General features: G+C 42.4%; 2 protein-coding genes across 13 annotated transcripts; both read right to left on the bottom strand.

Moving 5' to 3' along the window:
- Positions 1–669: 669 nt before the first annotated feature.
- Positions 670–6,095, bottom strand: LOC110537720 (uncharacterized). Of its 8 annotated transcripts, none has more exons than XM_036941942.2 (4): positions 5,962–6,056; positions 4,974–5,328; positions 4,826–4,895; positions 670–4,414 (listed from the first exon to the last, which is right to left on the bottom strand). In XM_036941942.2, the coding sequence occupies exons 2-4, from the start codon at positions 5,277–5,279 to the stop codon at positions 2,991–2,993; spliced, it is 1,800 nt and encodes a 599-aa protein (XP_036797837.2). In that variant the 5' UTR covers positions 5,280–5,328; positions 5,962–6,056; the 3' UTR covers positions 670–2,990. The 8 variants fall into 8 exon arrangements, with proteins under 8 accessions (XP_036797837.2, XP_090048548.1, XP_090048547.1 ...); XM_090192422.1 differs by having other exon boundaries at positions 5,803–6,013; XM_090192421.1 differs by lacking the exon at positions 5,962–6,056 and adding an exon at positions 5,746–5,868.
- A 2,303-nt stretch (positions 6,096–8,398) lies between these two features.
- On the bottom strand, positions 8,399–16,231 carry LOC149984900 (zinc finger MYM-type protein 1-like). 5 transcript variants are annotated; one of them, XM_090192396.1, is made up of 3 exons: positions 16,054–16,184; positions 8,642–11,285; positions 8,399–8,503 (listed from the first exon to the last, which is right to left on the bottom strand). In XM_090192396.1, exons 2-3 carry the CDS (start codon positions 11,198–11,200, stop codon positions 8,501–8,503), a joined length of 2,562 nt encoding a protein of 853 aa, XP_090048522.1. In that variant the 5' UTR covers positions 11,201–11,285; positions 16,054–16,184; the 3' UTR covers positions 8,399–8,500. The 5 variants fall into 5 exon arrangements, with proteins under 5 accessions (XP_090048522.1, XP_090048513.1, XP_090048515.1 ...); XM_090192387.1 differs by lacking the exon at positions 8,399–8,503 and adding an exon at positions 11,652–11,737 and having other exon boundaries at positions 8,534–11,285; positions 16,095–16,231; XM_090192389.1 differs by lacking the exon at positions 8,399–8,503 and adding an exon at positions 11,652–11,737 and having other exon boundaries at positions 8,534–11,285; positions 16,054–16,134.
- Between the last annotated feature and the right edge of the window lie 242 nt (positions 16,232–16,473).

Below are 16,473 nucleotides of genomic sequence, written 5' to 3'. Positions count from 1 at the left end.
TTCTTTGCAACTCTGCCTAGAAGGCCAGCATCCCGGAGTCACCTCTTCACTGTTGAAGTTGAGACTGGTGTTTTGTAGTACTATTTAATGAACCTGCCAGTTGAGGACTTGTAAGGCGTCTGTTTCTCAAACTAAACATTCTAATGTACTTGTCCTCTTTCTCAGTTGGCAGCAGGGCCTCCCACTTCTCTTTCCATTCTGGTTAGAGACCGTTTGCGCTGTTCTGCGAAGGGAGTAGCACACAGCATTGTACGAGATCTTCAGTTTCTTGGCAATTTCTCGCTTGGAATAGCCTTCATTTCTCAGAACAAGAAGACGGACGAGTTTCAGAAGAACGTTCTTTGTTTCTGGCCATTTTGAGCCTGTAATAAAACCCACAAATGCTGATGCTCCAGATACTCAACTACTCTAAAGAAGGCCAGTTTTATTCCTTCTTTAATCAGAACAACAGTTTTCAGCTGTGCTAACATAATTGCAAAATGGTTTTCTAATGATCAAATTAGCCTTTTAAAATGATAAACTTGGATTTGCTAACACAACATGCCATTAGAACACAGGAGTGATGGATGCTGATAATGGGCCTCTGTACGCTTATGTAGATATTCCAATAAAAATCAGCCATTTCCAGCTACAATAGTCATTTACAACATTAACAATGTCTACACTGTATTTCTGATCAATTTGATGTCATTTTAATGGACAACAAAAAGTGCTTTTCTTTCAAAAACAAGGATATTTCTAAGTGACCACAAACTTTTGAAAGGTAGTGTAATTAATCAGTTACAACACAACTATTTATCACACACACCAAGACAACACTATCAGTTAAAGTAGGTTATAGATTCAGTACATAGGCGGTATAAAGAGTATTTGTTTCTTGTATGTACAGTCCTGGCCAAAAGTTTTGAGAATGACAAATATTAATTTCCACAAAGTTTTCTGCTTCAGTGTCTTTAGATACTTTTGTCAGATGTTACTATGTAATAATGAAGTAGAATTACAAGCATTTCATAAGTGTCAAAGGCTTTTCTTGAAAATTACATGAAGTTGATGCAAAGAGTCAATATTTGCAGTGTTGACCCTTCTTTTTCAAGACCTCTGCAATCCGCCCTGGCATGTTGTCAATCAACTTCTGGGCCACATCCTGACTGATGGCAGCCCATTCTTGCATAATCAATGCTTGGAGTTTGTCAGAATTTGTGGGGTTTTGTTTGTCCACCTGCCTCTTGAGGATTGACCACAAGTTCTCAATGGGATTAAGGTATGGGGAGTTTCCTGGCCATGGACCCAAAATATCTATGTTTTGTTCCCCGAGCCACTTAGTTATCACTTTTGCCTTATGGCAAGGTGCTCCATCATGCTGGAAAAAGCATTGTTCGTCACTAAACTGTTCCTGGATGGTTGGGAGAAGTTTCTCTCGGAGGATGTGTTGGTACCATTCTTTATTCATGGCTGTGTTCTTAGGCAAAATTGTGAGTGAGCCCACTCCCTTGGCTGAGAAGCAACCCCACACATGAATGGTCTCAGGATGCTTTACTGTTGGCATGACACAGGACTGACGGCAGCGCTCACCTTGTCTTCTCCGGACAAGCTTTTTTCCAGATGCCCCAAACAATCGGAAAAGGGACTCAGAGAAAATCAGTCCAATCCCTGTACCTTTTGCAGAATATCAGTCTGTCCCTGATGTTTTTCCTTGAGAGAAGTGGCTTCTTCGCTGCCCTTCTTGACACCAGAACATCCTCCAAAATATTTGCCTCACTGTGCGTGCAGATGCACTCACACCTGCCTGCTGCCATTCCTGAGCGAGCTTTGTACTGGTGGTGCCCCGATCCCGCAGCTGAATCAACTTTAGGAGACTGTCCTGGCGCTTGCTGGACTTTCTTGGGCGCCCTGAAGCCTTCTTCACAACAATTGAACCGCTCTCCTTGGAGTTCTTGATGATCCGATAAATGGTTGATTTAGGTGCAATCTTACTGGCAGCAATATCTTTGCCTGTGAAGCTCTTTTTGTGCAAAGCAATGATGGCGGAACGTGTTTCCTTGCAGGTAACTATGGTTGACAGAGGAAGAACAATGATTCTAAGCACCACCCTCCTTTTGAAGCTTCCAGTCTGTTATTCAAACTCAATCAGCATGACAGAGTGATCTCCAGCCTTGTCCTCGTCAACACTCACACACACCTGTGTTAACAAGAGAATCACTGACATGATGTCAGCTGGTCCTTTTGTGGCAGGGCTGAAATGCAGTGGAAATGTTAATGGGGGATTCAGTTAATTTGCATGGCAAAGGAGGGACTTTGCAATTAATTGCTTATTAATCTGATCACTCTTCATAACATTCTGGAGTATATGCAAATTGCCATCATACAAACTGAGGCAGCAGACTTTGAAAATGAATATTTGTGTCATTCTCAAAATTGTTGGCCACGACTGTACTGCAGACCCACTCTGCTCACCTTCATCAGTAAATTATTGTCATCATACATTCAGTAAAATAGTGTCATGATTTTAGATATAGCACAAAACAGATATCATTCACCCAAAATAGTAATTGACATGACAGACGTCTGTCTACCTTACATTTAAGTCACTTTATTGCTCTATAATCAAATGTTGACGTTTTGATGAATCATCTACACCTACAGCCACGGTAAGTGGGAAATTAGATTCATTTGTACTTTGAACTATCCCTTTAATGTCCAGAAAACAAATCTGAAACTGCATGCCAACTAAAAACTCTACCCAACATCTAGCTGTATCTAGTGGAGTGTCAATGTCTGGAGCTCTTAGACCTTCGAATTGACGCTTCCTACATCATCTTGTTTGTCCGCTGTAATAGTCAGCCAAATGCCCCACCTCAGTGTTCTGGTGAAATATGGCTGCCCCCCCAGGTAAGGGCTACACATTGGGAGTAGTGGAAAGAGTGAGTTACCCCCATAAAGCAATGAATTTGAGAAAGGCGCAACACAACCAGGCAAATCATTATCATCAATCATCGACACTGAGCCAGGTGAACAGAGAGGTGGTGGGTGCGAGCGAAGGTCCGGAGACAGCGGGGGCAGGAGTACGGTCTCTCACCGGTGTGGGTCCTCATGTGAGTTTTAAGGTGGCCGACCAAGCGGAAACTCTTGTCACACTCCTGGCAGGGAAAGGGCCGTGAGCCATTGTGGATCCTCATATGTTTGCCCAGATCCCCTGAAGAGGTATAACAGCCGTGGCAGACAGAACATTCATACGGCTTCTCTCCAGTGTGGGTGCGTATGTGTTTAGTGAGATCTCCAGACTGAGCAAAGCTCTTGCTGCACTCCGAACAGACGTATGGTCTCTCCCCTGTGTGAGTGCGTTGGTGGTTCTTCAGGTGTTCCAGTCGAATGAACTGCTTGCTGCACACTGTGCAGTGGTAAGGCCTCTCGCCGGTGTGTGAGCGCATGTGTGTCTTCAACGCCCCAATGTCTATCACCTTCAGGCCACACTCCCCACACTGGTGGCCTTTTTCATTGTTGTGGATCTTTAGGTGAAGCCTCAGGTTTCTCTTGATAGAGAAGTCTTTACCACACTCTGTGCAGTGAAAGGGTTTCTCCCCTGTGTGAGAGCGTAGGTGAATAGTCAGACTAGACTTGTATCCAAACTGCCGGTCACAGTGGGAGCAGGAGTACTGCTTTTTGCCAGAATGAGTGGTCATGTGACTCCTGAGACCCTTCATACGGGCAAAATCCTTCCCGCATTCCTGGCATTTGAATGCCTTGACTCCAGAGTGTATCAGCAGGTGTTTGCGTAAACTGCCGCTCTCCGCAAACCTTTTGCCACACTCCTTGCAGGCATAAGGCTTCTCTCCGGTGTGAATTCGCATGTGAATGTTCAGGCTCTGTGGACTACAGAGGATCTTGCCACACTCTGAGCAATGGAAGCCGACTTCAAGACAGACCACAGGCTTAATGTCCTGAGGTTCAGTGCCCTCTGGTTCGTGACACTGGTGAGGTCCCAGTCCCCAACAATTCTTGAAGCTCTTCCCACAGTTGGCACAACTGAGGTGTCCATTGGTGCTGATCACAGCCATTTTGTGTGAAAGCTCACAGTGGTTTTGCAGACTGCCCAGGTATCTGAATCTGCGGGCACACTGTGGGCAGGTGTAGAGTTTTGCCGAAACTCTGTGTGGACGGGCAGGTTTCCGGGGAGTGGCTGAAGGGTGGATCTGGAGGGTGTGGATGCTAAGCAGCCGTGGGGTTTGGAACATGAGGCTACAGTGGAGGCAGCTGTGTGTTGGGAGCGTCTCTGTTCCACTGCTCTTTGAAAAACTGCTTCTCAACATGGCCAGATACTCCTTCTGGTGGTTCCACTTGATGTGCTTCTCCAGGAAGGAATGGTTGGTGAAGGAGATGGTGCAGTGTGTACAAGGAAAGAACTGAGGAGAAGAGACTGAGGGAGAGTGGTGGAAGTAGGGGTAGAAAAAGACAAAGGGAGAATAATAGATGAGTTGTTATTCTTGACTTGACTCTTGTTATTATTGCTATTGACTGACGTACTGCATAGTTGAGGGAGCTAGCACGTAAGCATTTCACTGCACCTTTTACCTGCTGTAAACTGTGTATGTGATGAATCAAATGTGATTTGATTTACAGAAGAGGGACATAAACTAAAATAAGAAACATTTCAAAAGTAAACAAGAGTAGTCATATATTTTCATGATGATTCTTAAATTTAAAGTCAATATAACCATTTAGCCTAGTCAGTCAATATCAAATAACCATTTAGCCTAGTCAGTCAATATCAAATATTCCAGCAAATTTTAAGATGACACTGATTTTAAGGGTGGGTGTGTATGAGTACCTCTGTTGCTGTCAGTATCTCTCCCGTCTTCGGTGTCCTCATCTGTGTCTTCTTCACCCACATTCTCCTCCTTCATGAAACACACTTGAGTTTCTTTCTTAACCACTACCTTATGTATTTCAGAATCAGAATCATACTCCGCTTTTACCTCTACTGTTCCTTGGCTAATGTAAACGGAATCTGTTTCAGTCTTGGTTATGACGGTTCCAGAATCCTTGTGGAGTGCTCTAGAATCGAAGCAATGACTCTGTACTTCAAAGTCCGCTGGTTCCTCTTTAATTTGGATGGAGTTGGAAGTTATCCCTTTAGTGTTGTGAGAGGGAGCTTGGCTAATGTCTGGTTCTTCTCTTTTGCAGTTAACATCATCTGACTGTGTTTCACACTCTGTTTTGATGGGGTCTCTGTGTTTAGACCTCATGATTTTGTGTTGCTTTTTCACAGATTTGTGCTTCATCTTGTTGACAAGTGTGTTTCTGGTTAGGTCAACACCTTCACATTACATTCTGTGGAGAAAAGACAAGGTTTGATTGAACATCACCCTATTATGATCCCTGATAGAGAGCTATGGGGATTATAATAACCCATCCAACAATGTAAAAAGTAAGAAACCCAAATTCTGCAATAGCTATGCTGAAGTCTGGCTTAGTAACACTCAATAGCCTACTACTTCATAGCCCTTCATAACACAGCATTATCATAATTTCCTGCGGAGTAACTTTTGGTTACAACCTACCTAGCTAGATTTCTACGTCGACGTTAGTAACCTATGTAGGCTTGCATAGTTGTAGCAAGACAGCTAAACGTATATGTTAGCTAACGCACCCTTGCTACTTTGTATGATTGTCACCCACCAAATGTAGCTATCTTGATTATGAAGACAATCACGAGAGGAAAAAGTTGTTTATTGTATAAATACTCACGGATAAATAAATAAAAAAGCAAGCTAGCAAAGTTTTGAAAATAGCTTAGCTAGCTACCTTCTTTCTGATTGTTGTCACCGGAAACAGAGACGGAAGAGAAAGCGAGACATCCCACTCCCTAATTGTTCTGGTTCATATACAATAAATTAACTAAGCTGACCAGACCAAACTGCTAATGCATTGGAGAGCCACCACGTTAAGCAGACCGGAACATACCATTTTATTTCAATGATCAACGGCCTGAGCGGGACCTCTTCCTTTATCCACCATCTTTAACCGGAAAGCTGATGCATTTCGTGGATTGTTAGTCATGAACCCTGACCAATCAGGCAAAGATCCCTGGATCATGTGCAAAGATTTAGCGCCTGTGACGAATTGACTGACGGAACAGGGAACATGAAAGGAACATTAATTCTCGCCAAAAAGTATCTGCCAAAGAGAATGATAGAGACCTCTAGTGGCCAAAAGAGAATTAGCATGGGCAGCACTATTGAGGGATTCCACCATTTTAATGTAGCCAACTGGGTGGGACTTCCAACTTCATTGGATGATCCCTCCTGGAGACCATGTTGCAGTCATGTCCAACCAGTCCATCAGGAGGAGTCAAGTCAATTTTCTTCTTCACAATTGGCTATCTAAAAATGGAAAGGGGTTCCACTAGATGTTGGAACATTGCTGCTGGGACTTGCTTCCATTCAGCCATAAGAACATTAGTGAGGTCGGGCACTGATGTTGGGTGATTAGGCTTGGCTCGCAGTTGGCGTTCCAATTCATCCCAAAGGTGTTCGATGGGGTTGAGGTCAGGGCTCTGTGCAGGCAAATCAAGTTCTTCCACGCCAATCTCGACAAATAATTTCTGTTTGGACCTCTCTTTGTGCACAGGGGCATTGCCATGCTAAAGAAGGAAAGGGCCTTCCCCAAACTGCTGCCACGAAGTTGGAAGCACACAATCATCTAGAATGTCATTGTATGCAGTAGCGTTAAGCCTTCCCTTCACTGGAACTAAAGGGCCTAGCACGAACCATGAAAAACAGCCCTGACCATTATTCCTCATCCACCAAACTTTACAGTTGGCACTATGCATTCGGGCAGGTAGCGTTCTCCTTGCATCCGCCAAAACCAGATTCTTCGATCGGACTGCCAGATGGGGAAGAGTGATTCATCACTCCAGTGAACGCATATCTACTGCTTCAGGGTCCAATGGCGGTGGGCTTTACACCACTCCAGGTGACGCTTGGCATTGCACATGGTAATCTGAGGCTTTTGTGTGGCTGCTCGGCCATGGAAACCCATTTTACGAAGCTCCCGACAAAGTTATTGTGCTGAGGCTGCTTCCAGAGGCAGTTTGGAGTGTTGCAACCGAGGATAGGTGATTTTTACACACTATGTGCTTCAGCACTGGGCAGTCCCATTCTGTGAACTTGTGTGACCTACCACTTTGCGGCTGAGCCGTTGTTTCTCCTAGACATTTCCACTTCACAATAACAGCACTTAGTTGACCAGGGCAACTCTAGCAGGACAGAAATTTGACGAACTGACTTGTTGGAAAAGTGGCATCCTATGACAGTGCCACGTTGAAAGTCACTGAGCTCTTCAGTATGGGTCATTGTACTGCCAATGTTTGTCTATGGAGATTGCATGGCTGTGTGCTCAATTTTTTTACACCTGGCAGCAACAGGTGAAGCTGAAATAGTCAAATCCACTAATTTGAAGGGGTGTCCACATACGTTTGGTGTACTTTTGGTATCAGTTTTGTAGCATTTTCTAGCTTTATCAAAGCAGTATTTACTGAAATACTGTTGTCAAAGATGAAATGTGTCCATTGGATTACAAAGATGATGGTTATTGAAACCAATGTATAAACTACAGCAGAGGCTGGTGGGAGGAGCTATTGGAGGATGGGCTCATTGTAATGGCTGGAATGGAGAAAATTAGAGTAGGGTTCCTATGCTATTGGTACAGACCATCACTGCCAAGATGTGGGAATGACAATGTAGCCTACATGCATGGCCCAATCATCTTCAATAAAATGAATGTGTATGATTATTAGCAAGTGAAACATGGCGCAATATCAAAACTAGTGCAGGCCATTGATGGCATATGGATTGACACAAATCAGTTATGACAGGATGTTCTACAGCTGTTGAAGTGAACACTGAATAATTCATTTTAAAGTAATGTCTAATGTGCAATTACCAAACATGTCCTCTTTCACATATTTCATTTACAGCAATCATTGTCACTTTTGTCATCCCCAGGCAGTAAGTCGGCCATATACAACCATCTGTGCATCACTTTTCCCTTGTTAATCAACTACAAAAATGTTATAAGTGCCTTAAATTTTGCTGGACTCCAGGAAGAGTAGCTAATGGGGATCCATAATAACTACAAAATACAACACAAAATCAAGAACCATGCGCAACTTAACAGTTCAAATAAGTCTTTGGGTGCAGGGTCCAAAAGGCATATAAACTGAAAAAGGAAAACCGGCATTCACCAAAATAGTCAAAGTTTTAATGTTCTTTAGCAGCAGCGGTCAGTTTGTTTGACATCTTTCGATGACACTGACAGCTTTAGTCAACGCTGACTGCAGTGCATGAGAAGGGTTGAGGTCTCCAGAGGAAGAATGAGAGGTTGTGGACATGTGCACATGCTTACAAACAGGACCTACACTCTGCTTTTAATACATTACTGGCATCTTGGGACCTTATACTCCCTCTCAGTAGTTCAGGGAGTTTCCACCATCCAGTCTCAATCACTGTTGGAAACAAATCAATTCAAAACACAGTTGGGCCAAAAAACAAATACTATTTACGTAAATATAAAATCTATTACACATATCGGTGCAAAAAAAAAAAAAAAAAACTTAGCACAATTGTTTTTATTAATATGTTACCTTGAATATAAAGTCAATTCTTCTCATAGTCTGGTTGGCAAACTGGTCAATGACCCTCTCATACCAGTGAGGATTCTTCTGTAGTGATTTAAGAATTCTCCTTTCTATGGATAGGATTGCCAGGTTCCTGAGTCGCTCTTGTCCCATGGTGTTCCTTGTGTAGCTTTTCAGCCTCTTCAGACGAGAGAATCTGCTCTCCACGCCCGCTGACGTTGCCCCTATAGTTGCAACTAGGCACATGAACCGGTACACCTCAGGCATCACTTCATTCAATCCACACCCCTTGAAATGCAAGATTCTGTCACACAGTTTTCGACTGTTCCCTTGAAGCTCCTCACCACAGTAGAACACTTGCAGTTCATTTTTCAGTTTTTCCATGTTAAAAAAACATCCATAGCTCTGGGACAGGCTTTCCATTGCATTTGCAGGGAATTCACTCCGGAATGACTCAAATTTCTCATCATCTAACAACTCCATGTATCTCCTGCTGTCCAGGCTTTGGAACCTCTGTGATATTTGTGTCTTGATGTTGTCATGGATTGAATTGTACAGTGATTTGTACATCTGCATTACATACTGCGTGCCCTGCCTTCGCTTCCTTCTGTGCATCAACTCTGGATCATCTGTCATGTTCGAAGCCTTCTGATATATAGCACTAAATTCTTCTTCAGATTTGTGCTCCGCTATCTTGAGCATAAGATTCTCAATCCTCCTCTTACAAAATTCTACATCCATGGCATTCTGTTGCACACTGTCAAAAACCACATCTGTGCAAGCAAATATATATTCAAAAGTGAGAAGTAAAAAAATAAAATGAAAATCTTCCAGCTGTGTCTTGAAGCCATTTGCATTGAAAATCGTGTCATCATCCATGTTAGGATGCTCTGTGATACCTGTGAATGTGTCCAATAGATGTTCAAAGTTTTTTGCCACTGTGTTAACGACTCTGGACGTGAAATTCCAATGTGTTGGTACGTTTTTGGCCTTTTCTAGCAGCACTCTATTGGTGGACTTACAAAAAAAAGTTGCGAAGCCACCCAGTGTGGCAAAGAAAACCTTGGTCTTGGGCATAGACTTCACGCTCTGGCTTAATACGGAGTTGAGGGGATGTGCATAGCAATGCACAAAGGTGGCGCTCGGAGCTACAGCTCTTACTTTTGCTTGCAGACCATTTAAATCAGAAGCCATTACAGCAGCGCCATCATATGTTTGAGCGACTAGTTTCTCAACAAAGTTAAACTCTGACATCTCCGAAATCACTAGATCAAACACAGACTGTGCATCTCGCCCAGCTGACACGTCAAAGTAGCCCAAGAAACGCTCCTGGACACACCCCCGATCATCCACATACCTGACAATGACAGACAACTGCGAATGGTCTGTAGTTTCATCCATTTGCCATGAGAAAAATGGAGCAGCGTCAACTTCGCTTTTAATCTCACTTTTAATTGATGATGCGATAGCAGTTATCAAGTCGTTCTGAATTGTTCTTGACATTCCAGTGAACACAGTTGAAGATTCCATATGCTGAGCAAGTAAAGCATCATACCGCGCGATTACCTCTGCCAATTCCCTGTAGTTGCCTTTGTTAGCGGAACTTTCCGTCTCATCGTGTCCCCTAAAAGCCAACTCTTGCATGCCTAAGTATGCAATGCTGTCAATGAGGCGTTTGAGAACATCCCTGTTTCTTCGGACCTTTTCGTTGTGTTGCGCAGCTTGAATACGCAGGCCTTCATTGAGTGAATGATTGGCATGATGACTCGGGTGTCCCAAAAGCTTGAGTTTCGCGTAGGAGTTGAGATGCTCCCGGCTTTCGTCATGCCGTTTAGCTGAACGGTCAATGTTCTTCAGGTCACTGAACCCCCCTTTAGCCCAAGGCTCAAACGTTCCAAAGAGCAGACAAGGCCAGCAATACAAGCGGCTTGATGAAAGACTACCTGTTAGCCATTGATACTTTTTATACCAGTTGGTATTGAACGCCCTCCTCACTTTGCCATCCTTCCTTATGTACTTGATTTCAGGCAGAGGTCGACCCTCTGTTTTAATTCGCACCATTTCTGTGGACTCCAAAGAATGAAATGGGGTCTTCAACAAAAAATCCACAACGTTGTCAGAATTCGAGACCTGGCAGGTGTGGACAAGTAGCTGCTGTGGTGTGTGGAACATGCAACTGCAGTGGGGGCAGCTGTGTGAGGGGGAGTACACTAGAGTTTCTGTCTTAACCACTCTGATTTCAGAATCATGCTCAGTCTTAATTTCCACCGTTCCTTGGCTAATGTAAACAGAATCTGTTTCAGTCTTGGTTTTGATGGTTCCAGAATCCTGGTGGAGTGCTCTAGAATCCAAGTGATAATTTGATCTGATTCCGTTATGTTCCTCACTTGTTTCATGCACTTCAAAGTCTGTTTCCTCCTCTTTGATTTGGATGATGTTGAAAGTAAACCCATTACTGCTGAGAGAGTGGGCTTGGCCAATGTCTGAATCTTCTCTACTAGAGTCAACATCATCTGACTGTGTTTCACAATCCGTTTTGATGTGATCACGATGACTTCTAGTCATCTTGGTTTTATTGCGTTGCTTTTTCCCAGGTTGATCTTAATCTTGTCGATTGGTTATTGTCTAGGTCTTCCTCTTCATTTGCATTCTGTGGGAAAAAAATATACTTGATTTGAATAAAACACCAGGTCAGGAATCATCATGACAATCATCCCATCCAACACTACAAAGTAAAACAACAAGCAAAGGAAAGCATTTCGTTACAACATGCATTTTTACATAGCTTATCAATGGGTGAATAAATAGCTAGCAAGACAGTAGCCCAATATTGGACAAAAGGGGCCTAACGTTACTCCTTAGTCCAAGGACCTTACATCTTGTTTATAGGGCGAATTAGCTCTACAAGCCAAAACAGCCAAATACTCCAAAATGTGAATCGATTCTCAATTGCGGTATGGTTCTAGAAACATAAATCGTTCTACTTTCATCTCACAAATGCAAAATACACACTTACAGTAAGCTGAGTAGCATAGGTAGTTGACCGTCTTCCGTAAACAAGCACTGTAACATGGAAATATGGCCGTGTGGGGAACCCTAACCCTATAAAAAGGTGTATCAATTTAACCTTTGGTTTAAAAAAATATATTTTGCCAATATAAAAGATTAGGTCCTTATGCTTCCAAAACCGTACCACAAGTGATGCGTGTCAAATGTTCAGGCCGAGCATCACTGCTCTTAAAAGAAAAACTGCCCCCTAGAGAAGACACCATAGTCCAATTACTGGTTTTATGTGTAATGCAGAGCCATATGCAGTGCATTCAAAGTATTCACACCCCTTTACATTTTCCACATTTTGTTGTGTTACAGCCTACATTTTAAATTGAGATTTTGTGTCAATGTTCTACACACAATACCCCATAATGTCTAAGTGGAATTTGTTTTGTAGATATTATTAACAAAACATTAAAAGCTGAAATGTCTTGTGTCAATAAGTATTCAGCCCCTTTGTTATTGCAAGCCTAAATAAGTTTAGGAGTAAAAATATGGTTAACAAACCACATAATAAGTTGCATGGACTCATTCCGTGTTCAATAATAGTAGTTAACATGATTTTTGAATAACTATTCCATCTCTGTACCCCACACATACAGTTATTTGTTAAGGTCCCTCAATTGAGTAATGAATTTCAAGCACAGATCCAACCACAAAGACCATCAAGGTTTTCCAATGCCTCGCTGAGAAGGGCACCGATTGGTAAATGTGTACAAATAAAAAGAGCAGATGCTGAATATCCCTTTGAGCATGGTGAAGTTATTAATTCGGCTTTGGAAGGTGTATCAATACACCCAGTCGATGCAAAGATACAGGCATTCTTACAAACTCAGTTGCCAGAGAGGAAGGTAGCTGCTCAGGGATTTCCCCATGAGGCCAATGACTTCAAAACAGCTACTGAGTTTAATGTATGGATCAACAACATTGTAGCTACTCCACAATACTAACCTAAATGACAGAGTGAAAAGGATGAAGCCTGTACAGAATAAAAAATATTCCAAAACATGCATCCTGTTTGCAACAAGGAACTTAAGTAATACTGCAAAAAATGTGACAAAGAAATATACTTTTTTTATCCTGAATAGAAGGCATTTGGGACAAATCCAACACAACACATCACGGGAGTACCACTTCATATTTTCAAGCATGGTGGTGGCTGCATCATGTTATGGGTATGCCTGTCATTGGCAAGGACTAGGGATTTTTGGTGGGATATTAAGAAAACGGAATACAGCTATAAGCACAGGCAAGATCATAGAGGAGAACCTGGTTCAGACTGCTTTTTAACAGACATTAGGAGATCAATGCATCTTTCAGCAGGACAACAACCTAAAACACAAGGCCTAATCTACACTGGAGTTGCTTACCAAGACAACATTGAATGTTCCGGAGTGGCCTAGTTAGTTTTGAAAATCTATGGCAAGATTTGAAAATGTCTAGCATTGATAAATAATTAACCTTTTTTTAAGAATAATGGGCAAATATTGTTCAATCCAGGTATGCAAAGCGCCCAGAGGCTTACCCAAAAAGACTCACAGCTGTAATCACCGCCAAAGGTGCTTCGACAAAGTACTGACTTAGGGAAGTGAATACTTGTGTAAATGAGATATTTCTGTAGTAAAATTTAAAATGTAAATACATTTACAAAAATTTCTAAAAACACATTTTCACTTTGTCATTATAAGGTATTGCGTGTATTGGTGGGTAAGGAAATTAAAGGGGCAGCAGGGTAGCCTAGTGGTTAGAGCGTTGGACTAGTAATCGGAAGGTTGCAAGTTCAAACCCCCGAGCTGATAAGGTACAAATCTGTCGTTCTGCCCCTGAACAGGCAGTTAACCTACTGTTCCTAGGCCGTCATTGAAAATAAGAAATTATTCTTAACTGACTTCCCTAGTTAAATAAAGGTTAAAAAAAATCATATTTATAAAATGTTCAATTCAGGCTGTAACACAATAAATGTCAAATAAGTCAAGGGGTATGAATACTTTCTGAAGGCACACATACATATGGCTCAGGTGTAATGTAATGGAACTGAAATGAGAGTCATGGTCAAAGGCTAGCAAGATACAGTGGGGAGAACAAGTATTTGATAACCTGCAAAATCGGCAGTGTTTCTACTTACAAAGCATGTAGAGAGAGGTCTGTTATTTTTTTATCATAGGTACACTTCAACTGTGAGAGACAGAATCTAAAGACACCTGTCCACATAATCAAACAGACTCCAACCTCTCCACAATGGCCAAGACCAGGGAGCTGTGTAAGGACATCAGGGATAAAATTGTAGACCTGCACAAGGCTGGGATGGGCTACAGGACAATAGGCAAGCAGCTTGGTGAGAAGGCAACAACTGTTGGCGCAATTATTAGAAAATGGAAGAAGTTCAAGATGACGGTCAATCACCCTCGGTCTGGGACTCCATGCAAGATCTCACCTCGTGGGGCATCAATGATCATGAGGAAGGTGAGGGATCAGCCCAGAACTACACCGCAGGACCTGGTCAGTGACCTGAAGAGAGCTGGGACCACAGTCTCAAAGAAAACCATTAGTAACACACTATAGATTTAATCATGGATTAAAATCCTGGAGCGCACGCAAGGTCCCCCTGCTCAAGCCAGAGTATGTCCAGGCCCGTCTGAAGTTTGCCAATGACCATCTGGATGATCCAGAGGAGGAATGGGAGAAGGTCATGTGGTCTGATGAGACAAAAATAGAGCTTTTTAGTCCAAACTCCACTCGCCGTGTTTGGAGGAAGAAGAAGGATGAGTACAACCCCAAGAACACCATCCCAACTGTGAAGCATGGAGGTGGAAACATCATTCTTTGGGGATGCTTTTCTGCAAAGGGGACAGGACGACTGCACCGTATTGAGGGGAGGATGGATGGGGCCATGTATCGTGAGATCTTGGCCAACAACCTCCTTCCCTCAGTAAGAGCATTGAAGATGGGTCGTGGCTGGGTCTTCCAGCATAACAACGACCCAAAACACACAGCCAGGGCAACTAAGGAGTGGCTCCATAAGAAGCATCTCAAGGTCCTGGAGTGGCCTAGCCAGTCTCCAGACCTGAACCCAAAAGAAAATCTTTGGAGGGAGCTGAAAGTCCGTATTGCCCAGCGACAGCCCCGAAACCTGAAGGATCTGGAGAAGGTCTGTATGGAGGAGTGGGCCAAAATCCCTGCTGCAGTGTGTGCAAACCTAGTCAAGAACTACAGGAAACGTATGATCTCTGTAATTGCAAACAAAGGTTTCTGTACCAAATATTAAGTTCTGCTTTTCTGATGTATCAAATACTTATGTCATGCAAAAAAATGCAAATTAATTACTTAAAAATCATACAATGTGATTTTCTGGATTTCACAGTTGAAGTGTACCTATGATAAAAATGACAGACCTCTACATGCTTTGTAAGTAGGAAAACCTGCAAAATCGGTAGTGTATCAAATACTTGTTCTCCCCATTGTAGATAGTACAGAGTAAAGCCAACAAAATACTAGGCTGTTGGGAAAAAAACTATTCTGGCTTAGCCAGAACACTGGAGAAGTATGTTTACTTCGACATACCTTAATTGCACAACCTCATCACAGTACTAGTCATAACACCCATGAAACATAGCAGTCAAACAAGGAAATTGTTCCAATTGTTTTTCCCATAGGGGATTTTAGAAACACTTAAAATAAGGGTTTTGTTTTCTGTTGGCTTACCCTGGCGTGACGTTTTGATAACCGTGTGAATCCCTCTAGGACAAGGTGACTTTTCAATATATTCGCCTATATTTACCCCTTCCAAACCAAAATGAAATTTGTAGTCTTGCAGGTCTACTTTGATGCTAATTTGCATTTTTGGATCTGAGTAAATAGAGCTGAATATATTGATAAAAGTAACCTTGTCCAAGAGAGATGTACTTGGTTATCAAGAAGTCATGCCAGGGTTAGCCTACACGAAACACAGCCCTTATTTTAAGTGTTCCTAAAATTCCCATATTATATGGTGGAAAACGGATTTGAACCATTTCCCCGTTTGACCGCTTGGTTCTATGGGTGTTAGGACACCTTCACTGTTTCTCTCTACTACAACGGTCACATGGACATACCTCTATCAAGAGGCAGTACAGAACCTCGGTGTTATTTTCTCAAATCAAAAGGTTTAACATACAGCAGAGTGGAACATTTGATAGCAGAATACATTTTTACGTCATTAGGAGGTTAGTTAAATTAGCTAGATTGCACACCTTTCTGGGTCAGAAATGGACTCTCTTCGCCTGGGTTGTTAGCTAACAATATTAGCTAGATAGTAGATAATGTAAGCTACCTTACTCCTATTGACGACTAGATATCTCTCACCAAATACTGATTGTAAAGATACTAACCATGAGAGGAACACGTTTCTGTTTCTCGTTCAAATACTCACAAATAGAAAATGAAGTTTCGCTACACCGGAAGAATGTGTTTCCTTACAGAGGAAGAGGCGAAGCGAGAGGCTTTACTCTCGTTAAAATCTGTCCGCGAGATAAATGTTTTGTTGTATGGAGGTCTATGAGAGTGTCGAATTACGTGAGGCTTTTTAAAATCAAATATAAGTTTCGTAATGTTTAGGTTGTTACAAATGTACGGATATAAGTGGATGCACGTGGCATTACGGCAACTAGGAGAAAAACGACTTACTTTGGCCTGTTGTGCCAAAGTACATCTGACCTCTCATTGGCTAGAATGGTCCCGCCTGTCTTCCATAATTTAGGGAGGACATATATTTCCATTGTTAGAGCGGTCACTTGACTATCTGGTCAACA

Source organism: Oncorhynchus mykiss, chromosome 2 (assembly GCF_057628025.1).
Source record: "Oncorhynchus mykiss isolate SJ-2025 chromosome 2, ASM5762802v1, whole genome shotgun sequence".
Lineage (NCBI taxonomy): Eukaryota > Metazoa > Chordata > Actinopteri > Salmoniformes > Salmonidae > Oncorhynchus > Oncorhynchus mykiss.
Note: the sequence above shows the minus strand (reverse complement) of the source record. Positions and strands in the feature narration are given on the sequence as shown.

Coding starts and splice junctions, on each gene's coding strand:
- LOC110537720 (XM_021624059.3), bottom strand. CDS start 5,279: ATGAAGCACAAATCTGTGAAAAAGCAACACAAAATCATGAGGTCTAAA. Junction 4,415..4,825: donor AGATACTGACAGCAACAGAG/GTACTCATACAC, acceptor ACTCTCCCTCAG/TCTCTTCTCCTCAGTTCTTT.
- LOC149984900 (XM_090192387.1), bottom strand. CDS start 11,200: ATGACTAGAAGTCATCGTGATCACATCAAAACGGATTGTGAAACACAG.